At 45.9% G+C, this 12,747-nt stretch overlaps 1 protein-coding gene across 2 annotated transcripts in view; it reads left to right on the forward strand.

Annotated features, from left to right (window-relative positions):
* The first annotated feature begins 2,788 nt into the window (after positions 1-2,788).
* The window catches only part of LOC110509291 (protein FAM102A), a 78,326-nt gene continuing 68,367 nt past the window's right edge, over positions 2,789-12,747 (forward strand). Inside the window, exons 1-2 of one of the 2 annotated variants that reach the window (XM_036967675.1) lie at positions 2,789-3,537; positions 4,084-4,433. In XM_036967675.1, coding sequence (XP_036823570.1) covers positions 4,288-4,433 — 146 coding nt within the window. In that variant the 5' untranslated portion in view covers positions 2,789-3,537; positions 4,084-4,287. The other variant, XM_036967676.1, reaches the window with a different exon arrangement.

The following is a 12,747-nucleotide window of genomic DNA, read 5'->3' on the forward strand; positions in this document are numbered from 1 at the left end:
TAAAATAGCTTCCAGGTATAATGTACAGACAAAGGTATGGTAGGATGTGAATACAGTTTGAGGTAAACCTAGGTATTGAGTGATGATGAGAGAGATATTGTCTCTAGAAACATAATTGAAACCAGAAGATGTCATCGCATGTGTGGGTGGTGGAACTAATACAGTGGGGCAAAAAAGTATTTAGTCAGCCACCAATTGTGCAAGTTCTCCCACTTAAAAAGATGAGGCCTGTAATTTTCATCATAGGTACACTTCAACTATGACAGACAAAATGAGAAAAAAAATCCAGAAAATCACATTGTAGGATTTTTAATGAATTTATTTGCAAATTATGGTGGAAAATAAGTATTTGGTCAATAACAAAAGTTTATCTCAATACTTTGTTATATACCCTTTGTTGGCAATGACAGAGGTCAAACGTTTTCTGTAAGTCTTCACAAGGTTTTCACACACTGTTGCTGGTATTTTGGCCCATTCCTCCATGCAGATCTCCTCTAGAGCAGTGATGTTTTGGGGCTGTTGCTGGGCAACACAGACTTTCATCTCCCTCCAAAGATTTTCTATGGGGTTGAGATCTGGAGACTGGCTAGGCCACTCCAGGACCTTGAAATGCTTTTTACGAAGCCACCCTTTCGTTGCCCGGGTGTTTGGGATCATTGTCATGCTGAAAGACCCAGCCACGTTTCATCTTCAATGCCCTTGCTGATGAAAGGAGATTTTCACTCAAAATCTCACGATACATGGCCCCATTCATTCTTTCCTTTACACGGATCAGTCATCCTTGTCCCTTTGCAGAAAAACAGCCCCAAAGCATAATGTTTCCATCCCCATGCTTCACAGTAGATACGGTGTTCTTTGGATGTAACTCAGCATTCTTTGTCCTCCAAACACGACGAGTTGAGTTTTTACCAAAAAGTTATATTTTGGTTTCATCTGACCATATGACATTCTCCCAATCTTCTTCTGGATCATCCAAATGCTCTCTAGCAAACTTCAGACGGGCCTGGACATGTACTGGCTTAAGCAGGGGGACACGTCTGGCACTGCAGGATTTGAGTCCCTGGCGGCGTAGTGTGTTACTGATGGTAGGCTTTGTTACTTTGGTCCCAGCTCTCTGCAGGTCATTCACTAGGTCCCCCGTGTGGTTCTGGGATTTTTGCTCACCGTTCTTGTGATCATTTTGACCCCACGGGGTGAGGTCTTGCGTGGAGCCCCAGATCGAGTGAGATTATCAGTGGTCTTGTACGTCTTCCATTTCCTAATAATTGCTCCCACAGTTGATTTCTTCAAACCAAGCTGCTTACCTATTGCAGATTCAGTCTTCCCATTCTGGTGCAGGTCTACAATGTTGTTTCTGGTGTCCTTTGACAGCTCTTTGGTCTTGGCCATAGTGGAGTTTGGAGTGTGACTGTTTGAGGTTGTGGACAGGTGTCTTTTATACTGATAACAAGTTCAAACAGGTGCCATTAATACAGGTAACGAGTGGAGGACAGAGGAGCCTCTTAAAGAAGAAGTTACAGGTCTGTGAGAGCCAGAAATATTGCTTGTTTGTAGGTGACCAAATACTTATTTTCCACCATAATTTGCAAATAAATTCATAAAAAATCCTACAATGTGATTTTCTGGATTCTTTCTCTCATTTTGTCTGTCATAGTTGAAGTGTACCTATGACAAATTACAGGCCTCTCTCATCTTTTTAAGTGGGAGAACTTGCACAATTGGTGGCTGACTAAATACTTTTTTGCCACACTAGGTTGGATAAGGTATAGTGAGCAGGACTAGAGGCTCTACAGTGAAATAAGCCAATAAACACTAAGCAGAACAGCAATGGACAAGGCATATTGACATTAAGGAGAGGCATGCTTAGTAGAGTGATCAAAAGAGTCCAGTGAGTAGTGAGGTTGGTTGGGGTCACGGCGATTCAGACAGCTAGCCGGGCCATCGGTAGCAAGCTAGCATAGGATGGAGGTCTGTTATTAGCCACCTCGTGCGTTTCCGTCGGTAGGATTAGTGGGGTTCTGTGTGGTAGAGGGGATCAATCCAATTCACAAAAAAAATAATAGATATAGTTATAGAGGCCCAAGAAAAAAAAAAAAATATAATAATTGTCCGTAAGGTCTATTCAGATAGCAGCCGATAAGACAGCTAACGATTAGTGGACCGCAGATGGGCGTTCAGGTAACGTCGCGACTGAGGAGCCAGCCGGATAACTCCCTCGGGTAGATAATGTCGGTAGTCCAGTTGTGAAAGCCCGGTGGGGCTCCGCATTGGCAGTAAAACGGGTCCGGATAGGTGATTGTACCCCAGGAGTGACTGATGGAACTCTTCAGCTGGCTAGCTCTGGAATAATTTATATTTGCTCCGGGATCGACGTAAGCCAATAGTCACACGGATAGCAGCTAGCTAGCTGCGAGATCCAGGTATAAATGTCCAGAGTTAGCGGTTGAAATCAGGGGACATGAAGAGAAAAATAGGTCCGGTATGTTCTGAGCCGCGTCGTACAAAACTGGCGATAGATTTTCGAGCTAAAGGATAGCTGATGACCACAAACCGTGGTTAGCTGAATACTAACGATTAGCCAGTAAAGAAGCTAACTAGCTTCTGATTATCTTCTGTTTAGCCTCAGGCTAGCTTCTGGATTAGCTTCTATGGAGGATTACAGATTTGAGGTAAATAATACTTTCTTTTTTAAAAATATAAATTGTTGAGGTGGGTTGCAGGAGAGTGTTTTGAAGATGAGTTTATGGAAAATAAAAAATATATATAAAAATGTATGCGAGGAAAGTTGTAAATATATATATATACGGGACAAGACGAGGACAAAAGACATCTGACTGACTGCTATGCCATCTTGGAGCAATCTGTTGTATTATTTCAGTTGTTATTATCTCTGTAGTGTTTTAAATTGTGTCACTATTTCATTAACTGAAATATTGGGGATCTGATGGGAAAATACAGTTAGTTGATGCTGATACCACTTACTGTAAAATGTGTCCTTTAATGCAATACGAATCTGGGGATGCAACGTCAATGTTACTATTACCAGCAGATGGCGGTATATGTTAAGATTTAAATCACAATTTGACGTTACAGCGTGGAGATGACTTATTTTAGTGATTTCTCAGGACTACAAATAAACAAACCTACGTTGATGTTTTCACATAATAGTCATATGTTGAGAGTAGGTCTATAGAGGAACGCAACAATTTTCTTACATCGTTTAAAACAATTAAATTTGCCTAAAATGTTGATTGAGGTGTATTAATGAACCGAAAATGATATTACTTTTGATTGGATACAAATAAATGGATTCTAATGTTTAAGATGTTTATATATGTAAAGACTGTATCAAGTCAGGTGACTTATTAAACATAATGCAAAACGCAACCTACACGCTTCCCTAAGCCAAAGGCGGTGCTTAGCAGCTCTGTTTGGAAGAGAGGAGGGACCGGACCAGCCCACCCCGATTCAAAGTAAAGTATGAATGTCCGTTTAATTGGCCTGGGGAGATGTCCTGTTGTCTTCGTTGAACATGAGGTAAAACGACTTTGACATAATTTCACTGCCTTCGAGTTGGGCTTGTGTTGTGTATCACTTTGGTGAATTAATGTCGGCCTGTGGGTGAATGCGATTGTGTTTGCGTGGAGGGTTGACAAGAAATACTTGGTAAAATGTATGCAGAAGAGTCGAATTGGTCATGGGACGAACGAACTATCTTTTCTTGTTATTGTTGACGGATGCTGACTCCTGGAAATCACCGATTAGCGAATAAATGTGTGCATTAAATTGTTTGGGGAATGGTGTAGTTTATTGTAATTTCCAAATCCCATAACCAACACGGAGTAAAGAAAAGCCACATCTTTACAAAGCATTTATTCTGTGTAGGGTATGCCTTCAAAATATTTTCTTTCGAGTTGGCCAAATTGAATACCGTAATAAAGTTTTTTTTATAGATATTTAATGAAAGGCTTATAACCTATTTGAGATAAATTGGGGATAACATGTGAGATGTGTTTGTAATCATCTCCAGCATATATGATCGTAATAAAGCACCTATTATTGTATTTTTTTTCCCTGCTCCAGGTCCGAATCAACACGGGGTCATCAGAGATACTGAGCCAACAATATCAAGGACTTCCAAGCTCCTGATTGAAAACGACATTTTTACTTTGTTTCATTTCCTATCCTTTTTGTTGGTCAATCCCAAAGGTTTAATTTAGGAATATTTCTGCTGCATAAACCTATCAATTATTGACATATTTCAAGTTCACCAGTTCAACCATCTCAATGGCGTTTTTAATGAAAAAGAAGAAGTTCAAGTTTCAAATCAATTTTACATTGGAGGAGCTCACAGCCGTGCCGTTTGTCAATGGGGTACTTTTCTGCAAGATCCGATTGTTGGATGGTGGGGACTTTGCCATCTCATCATCCAGGTAAAAACAATTATCATGTTAATGCATTTTTTTACATGGGGTAGTGTAGGCTATTGCTAACCTGGCTACCAGTCTGTTTTACATGACAATTCTGTAAGGGGTTTGCAAGAAAGCAGGAACAGGCTGGCACCCAGGCTAGGCTATTGCCTGAATGTCCTGAAAGCTTGATTTGATCAATGTAGGTTGGCACAATAGTTTTATCAATGTAGGCACAAGAAGGATTAGCCTGAGTAGGCCTACACAATAGATGACAAGTGGAACACACCTATTAGGATTATAAACAGAGGATTATTAGGTAGCTATTATAAGCGAGGTTTCTTTAAGAGAATAATAGGATCCCGAGAATAATAGGATCTTGCACTCTGTGAATTGGCTACTTGGATCCCTGCCAAAAGTTGCAGCAAATGTAATAACAATTTTATATTTAGGTTTTGTGCATTATATTTGTTGCTTTTTGCACATGTGTCACTCTGCCTGTTTTTTTAAATCACTTTTCTGTGTGCAGACACCAAATAATAATTCTAGCAGTTTGTTTAATGGAATGATATAGGGATATCTCCATTTTATCCTTTTTTGGCAACAATGATTTTCCAAGACATGGATGTATTTGTGCATTTATGTTTAAGTAGGCCTATTTTGTATTTGTATTGCGTCAAATTGCTTGCTGTGATTGTGTGTGAGTGCTCCTATCGTTTCCCTATCACACTCAGCGCTCGAAGTTGGCAGACAGTGGGGGTGGCAGTGACCTTTCCAAGCAATTCTTTCCCCCATAAATTGTTTTGAGTTAAATATCAAATGTGGACTGACAAGGTGGAAACAAGTGCTTTTGTAGACAGTTATCCTTCACGGGCTTGGTTCATTTCAATTAATTGCATTCCTACACTCATCTTACACCATCTGGGAGTCTCCATTTGTAATTGTGTGTTTATATCTCAGCATGGGGGATATGTTCAGGCATGGGGGAAATGTGGAAATCCATGGATGCCTCTAGTACTCCAAAGCAAAACAGTCCTTCTCATAACAGTTGTAATCCTCCTAGAGCTGTATGTCCACCAGACAGGGTGGTTAATCGATCTATAGTAGCGGTCTGTTAAGTGGTGCCCCGTCCCACCGTCTACCAAAAATGATCAGCAGCAACCCCCCCACCAGTGTGTAGCATCCCCTGTATTTACTCTAACGTAACCCTTTGACTATATTCCTGCACTTGGCCACTTACTCTAACCCTTCACATTAGCACAGGTCTAGCCCTAGTCTATTTACACTAGGCTACAGCCCTAGTTCTCTGCTACAGTTGTTTTTCTCCTTCCCCCTCTCATCACGTTTTGGGTAATGATCTCATCCACTGTCTCCCAGGAATTACTGTCTTTGATTAAGACACCAGGGTCTAGTTAGCCTGCAGAGAGAGGGTGGGAGATCTGTCAGGGTATTATGCAGGTTTATACAACGGGTGGGTCTAATCCTGAATGCTGATTGATTAAAACTGCATTCCAGCTGGTATCTATTCCACAAGTTACCACCAGCTATGGCGTTAAAATGCATATTTACTCTGTTCCATCTGACTGCGCAATCCACTGTCTCACCAGCCCAGCCAGGCAATTTATAAACTTGGTCTCCACTATAAAAAGCATCTAGAAATGATCTCACATTTCTTTTAGACAAACATTTAGTTTTCATCAGCAGAGATTTGTATAAACCTTACTGTCTGTCTCTGACATTTGCAACATTGTTTCAATATTCAAATTCGATTTTCAGTTGTCCCATAGTGATGAACGCATCATTTTTACTGATATATACAAAGAAATGTCATTAGAAAAAAGGTCAAACAAAACTAAGTGAAGTTAGTTTGCAGTCTTTCCAGCTTCTGTTTGAAGGGATTGTGTTAGCTGTGTTGTTGGCTAGCTCCTCTGAACAACAGTATCCTGACGAGTGAGCACATTTTCTATGCCAGGCTAAATCACGCCTCATTAGCCCAGCGTTATGGATGTATTGAAATAAATGTCACTAGAAAACAGCTTAAACAAATGCAAATGCTGCTACTTTGTTTTTATTCTGGCTGCTCTGTTTGACGTGACTGTAAATGAGCCGTAGTTGGCTGGGTGGGCATTTGCCTTGCTTAATGAAGAGAACTCTGTCGTCAAAGCACTTCATTTAATATTGTCAGGGTGTAGGGTTTGAAATAGTGGATTAGATAAATGGCTAGATTCTACAGTGCTGGCCAACATTATTGTCATCCCCAGGGACTGTGTTACAAGGGTTGTTGTTACATCCCTCATTCTCATGCATATGTTGCTTGTATGAAAGGGCCTGAATTGAAAAAGAGACATTGATTTGCGTCTCAAATCTGGAAGAGACTGAGTTGGCAACTTTGACGAGACATTGCTATAATGTCGACAAGGCAACGCTGAATCAAAAGACCCTGACCTAACGTTGCTCCTCTTGGATTGTCAGCTCTGCAAACCAACCAACCAGATTCCTAGTTTGGGTGCAGACTGTAAATATGTCAAAGCACCCAACCACCACGTACGTATACAGTAGATACATAAGTCAAAGTATGATGTATCAGTAGTTGTAGAAGTCTTGGTGTCATTATTGACATCCTTGACTCTATGGACTCTGTAAAGTAAAACAAAGGATTTGTTGACAATAGTAACGAAGGTCAGGTGGACTCTGAGACAGATGTTTCACCGTATGCCACTACTACCGACCTAGTTTGTGTAGCCCAGTGGTTCCCAACCTTTTTTCTTACTGTACCACCAACTGAATTTGGCTCTACCAAGAGAACCCCTGAAGTTCCCCCTTGTGTGTTATGGTGAGTGAATGAGGACCCAAAAGCGAACTAACTTAAACAGAGCTTCTTTAATAACCAAACATAGGTAGGCTCAGATAGACCGGCAGATTCCGACAGGACAGGACAAGGTTACAGCAAACATGACGATAGTCTGGCTCAGGCATGAAACACAACAAACAAGAATCCGACAAGGACAGGAACAGAAACAGAGAGAGATATAGGGACCTAATCAGAGGGAAAAAGGGAACAGGTGGGAAACGGGGTGAATGGGTAGTTAGAGGAGACAAGGAACAGCTGGGGGAAAGCGGGGGAGAAAAGGTAACCTAACAACGACCAGCAGAGGGAGACAGGGTGAAGGGAAAGGACAGAGACAAGACAACATGACAGTACATGACAGTACCCCCCCACTCACCGAGCGCCTCCTGGCGCACTCGAGGAGGAAACCTGGCGGCAACGGAGGAAATCCTCGATCAGCGCACGGTCCAGCACGTCCCGAGAGGGAACCCAACTCCTCTCCTCAGGACCGTACCCCTCCCAATCTACGAGGTACTGGTGACCACGGCCCCGAGGACGCATGTCCAAAATTCTACGGACCCTGTAGATGGGTGCGCCCTCGACAAGGATGGGGGGGGGGGGGGGGAAGACGAGCGGGGGCGCGAAGGACGGGCTTGATGCAGGAGACATGGAAGACCGGGTGGACGCGACGAAGGTATCGCGGAAGAAGAAGTCGAACTGCGACAGGATTAATGACCCGAGAAATACGGAACGGACCAATGAACCGCGGGGTCAACTTGCGAGAAGCCGTCTTAAGGGGAAGGTTCTGAGTGGAGAGCCAAACTCTCTGACCGCGACAATATCTAGGACTCTTAGTTCTACGCTTATTAGCAGCCCTCACAGTCTGCGTCCTATAACGGCAAAGTGCAGACCTGACCCTCTTCCAGGTGCGCTCGCAACGTTGGACAAAAGCCTGAGCGGAGGGGACGCTGGACTCGGCGAACTGAGATGAGAACAGCGGAGGCTCGTACCCGAGGCTACTCTGAAAAGGAGATAGCCCGGTCGCAGACGAAGGAAGCGAGTTGTGGGCGTATTCTGCCCAGGGGAGCTGTTCTGACCAAGACGCAGGGTTACGAAAAGAAAGACTGCGTAAGATGCGACCAATAGTCTGATTGGCCCGTTCTGCTTGACCGTTAGACTGGGGGTGAAAGCCGGAAGAGAGACTGACGGAAGCCCCAATCAAACGGCAAAACTCCCTCCAAAATTGAGACGTGAATTGCGGACCTCTGTCCGAAACGACGTCTGACGGAAGGCCATGAATTCTGAAAACATTCTCGATGATGATTTGTGCCGTCTCTTTAGCAGAAGGAAGCTTAGCAAGGGAAATGAAATGAGCCGCCTTAGAGAACCTATCGACAACCGTAAGAATAACAGTCTTCCCCGCTGACGAAGGCAGTCCGGTGACAAAATCTAAGGCGATGTGAGACCACGGTCGAGAGGGAATAGGAAGCGGCCTGAGACGGCCGGCAGGAGGAGAGTTACCGGACTTAGTCTGCGCGCAGACCGAACAAGCAGCCACGAAACGACGCGTGTCATGCTCCCGGGTGGGCCACCAAAAACGCTGGCGAATGGAAGCAAGCGTACCCCGAACGCCAGGGTGGCCGGCTAACTTGGCAGAGTGAGCCCACTGAAGAACGGCCAGACGAGTAGGAACGGGAACGAAAAGAAGGTTCCTAGGACAAGCGCGCGGCGACGGAGTGTGAGTGAGCGCTTGTTTTACCTGCCTCTCAATTCCCCAGACAGTCAACCCGACAACACGCCCCTCAGGGAGAATCCCCTCGGGGTCAGTGGAGGCTACTGAAGAACTGAAGAGACGAGACAAAGCATCAGGCTTGGTGTTCTTAGAGCCCGGACGATAAGAAATCACGAACTCGAAACGAGCGAAAAACAGCGCCCAACGCGCCTGACGCGCATTAAGTCGTTTGGCAGAACGGATGTACTCAAGGTTCCTATGGTCAGTCCAAACGACAAAAGGAACGGTCGCCCCCTCCAACCACTGTCGCCATTCGCCTAGGGCTAACCGGATGGCGAGCAGTTCGCGGTTACCCACATCATAGTTACGTTCCGACGGCGACAGGCGATGAGAAAAATACGCGCATGGGTGGACCTTGTCGTCAGAGAGGGAGCGCTGAGAAAGGATGGCTCCCACGCCCACCTCTGACGCGTCAACCTCGACAACGAACTGTCTAGAGACGTCAGGTGTAACAAGGATAGGAGCGGATGTAAAACGATTCTTGAGGAGATCAAAAGCTCCCTGGGCGGAAACGGACCACTTAAAGCACGTCTTGACAGAAGTAAGGGCTGTGAGAGGAGCTGCCACCTGACCGAAATTACGGATGAAACGACGATAGAAGTTCGCGAAGCCGAGAAAGCGCTGCAGCTCGACGCGTGACTTAGGGACGGGCCAATCAATGACAGCTTGGACCTTAGCGGGATCCATCTTAATGCCTTCAGCGGAAATAACAGAACCGAGAAATGTGACGGAGGAGGCATGAAAAGTGCACTTCTCAGCCTTCACAAAAAGACAATTCTCTAAAAGGCGCTGGAGGACACGTCGAACGTGCTGAACATGAATCTGGAGTGACGGTGAAAAAATCAGGATATCGTCAAGGTAAACGAAAACAAAGATGTTCAGCATGTCTCTCAGGACATCATTGACTAATGCCTGAAAGACAGCTGGAGCGTTAGCGAGGCCGAAAGGAAGAACCCGGTATTCAAAGTGCCCTAACGGAGTGTTAAACGCCGTCTTCCACTCGTCCCCCTCCCTGATGCGCACGAGATGGTAAGCGTTACGAAGGTCCAACTTAGTGAAAAACCTGGCTCCCTGCAGGATCTCGAAGGCTGAAGACATAAGAGGAAGCGGATAACGATTCTTCACTGTTATGTCATTCAGCCCTCGATAATCTATGCAGGGGCGCAGAGACCCGTCCTTCTTCTTGACAAAAAAAAAACCCGCTCCGGCGGGAGAGGAGGAGGGGACTATGGTACCGGCGTCAAGAGCTACAGACAAATAATCTTCGAGAGCCTTGCGTTCGGGAGCCGACAGAGAGTATAGTCTACCCCGGGGGGGGGGTGGTTCCCGGAAGGAGATCAATACTACAATCATACGACCGGTGTGGAGGAAGAGAGGTGGCCCTGGACCGACTGAACACCGTGCGCAGATCGTGATATTCCTCCGGCACCCCTGTCAAATCACCAGGCTCCTCCTGTGAAGAAGAGACAGAGGAAACAGGAGGGATAGCAGACATTAAACATTTCACATGACAAGAGACGTTCCAGGAGAGGATAGAATTACTAGACCAATTAATGGAAGGATTATGACAAACTAGCCAGGGATGGCTCAAAACAACAGGTGTAAAAGGTGAACGAAAAATTAAAAAAGAAATGGTTTCACTATGATTACCAGAAACAGTGAGGGTTAAAGGTAGCGTCTCACGCTGAATCCTGGGGAGAGGACTACCATCCAGGGCGAACAAGGCCGTGGGCTCCTTTAACTGTCTGAGAGGAATGTCATGTTCCCGAGCCCAGGTCTCGTCCATAAAACAGCCCTCCGCCCCAGAGTCTATTAAGGCACTGCAGGAAGCTGACGAACCGGTCCAGCGTAGATGGACCGACAAGGTAGTGCAGGATCTTGAAGGAGAGACAGGAGTAGTAGCGCTCACCAGTAGCCCTCCGCTTACTGACGAGCTCTGGCCTTTTACTGGACATGAAGTGACAAAATGACCAGCGGAACCGCAATAGAGACAGAGGCGGTTGGTGATTCTCCGTTCCCTCTCCTTAGTCGAGATGCGGATACCTCCCAGCTGCATGGGCTCAGCACCCGAGCCGGCAGAGGAAGATGGTAGTGATGCGGAGAGGGAGGCGACGGAGAGCGCGAGCTCCTTTCCACGAGCTCGGTGACGAAGATCAACCCGTCGCTCAATGCGAATAGCGAGTTCAATCAAGGAATCCACGCTGGAAGGAACCTCCCGGGAGAGAATCTCATCCTTTACCTCTGCGCGGAAACCCTCCAGAAGACGAGCGAGCAAGGCCGGCTCGTTCCAGCCACTGGAGACAGCAAGAGTGCGAAACTCAATAGAGTAGTCTGTTATGGATCGATTGCCTTGACATAGGGAAGACAGGGCCCTGGAAGCCTCCTCCCCAAAAACAGATCGATCAAAAACCCGTATCATCTCCTCCTTAAAGTCTTGATACTGGTTAGTACACTCAGCCCTTGCCTCCCAGATTGCCGTGCCCCACTCACGAGCCCGTCCAATAAGGAGAGATATGACGTAGGCGACACGAGCAGTGCTCCTGGAGTAAGTGTTGGGCTGGAGAGAAAACACAATATCACACTGGGTGAGGAACGAGCGGCATTCAGTGGGCTCCCCAGAGTAACACGGCGGGTTATTGATTCTGGGCTCCGGAGATTCGAAAGCCCTGGAAGTGGCCGGTGGATCGAGGCGGAGATGGTGAACCTGTTCTGTGAGGTTGGAGACTTGGGTGGCCAGGGTCTCAACGGCATGTCGAGCAGCAGACACTTCCTGCTCGTGTCTGCCTAGCATCGCTCCCTGGATCCCGACGGCTGAGTGGAGAGGATCCGAAGTCGCTGGGTCCATTCTTGGTCGGATTCTTCTGTTATGGTGAGTGAATGAGGACCCAAAAGCGAACTAACTTAAACAGAGCTTCTTTAATAACCAAACATAGGTAGGCTCAGATAGACCGGCAGATTCCGACAGGACAGGACAAGGTTACAGCAAACATGACGATAGTCTGGCTCAGGCATGAAACACAACAAACAAGAATCCGACAAGGACAGGAACAGAAACAGAGAGAGATATAGGGACCTAATCAGAGGGAAAAAGGGAACAGGTGGGAAACGGGGTGAATGGGTAGTTAGAGGAGACAAGGAACAGCTGGGGGAAAGCGGGGGAGAAAAGGTAACCTAACAACGACCAGCAGAGGGAGACAGGGTGAAGGGAAAGGACAGAGACAAGACACAACATGACAGTACATGACATTGTGTGCATTTTCCCAGTAAGCCTATTGTTTCATGGGTCTTCTCAAGTACCCCCTGTGGATAGGTCAAGTACCCCCAGGCGTCCTACTGGTTGAGAACCACTGGTTTAGCCTAACCTGTTAAGCTCTCTGACACACAGACATGTGTCCATTGGCTGTCCCGTAGTAGCCCAGTGTGGTGGCTGGGGTTTTGAATACGGGGCATAATGCGAATAACAGTTACAATAGAGAACTGCAATGTCCTCTGAAAGAGGAGCACACCGTCTTGTCTGGTCTATCCGTTTTGTAGTTTGAATACTGGGGGGGTCAGTGACCAGAGCTTTATTGACCTATCATGCGTATGCAGCAGTCATGGTTTAACACAGCCATGCATATTCCTTGTGTGCACACAGGAACTTGGAACTCAAACACACTTCTCAAATTTGGTTGTTTATCATGGGTATAGCTGTAAATGTTTATATCCTCCAATGCAGA

Source organism: Oncorhynchus mykiss, chromosome Y (genome assembly GCF_013265735.2).
Source record: "Oncorhynchus mykiss isolate Arlee chromosome Y, USDA_OmykA_1.1, whole genome shotgun sequence".
NCBI lineage: Eukaryota > Metazoa > Chordata > Actinopteri > Salmoniformes > Salmonidae > Oncorhynchus > Oncorhynchus mykiss.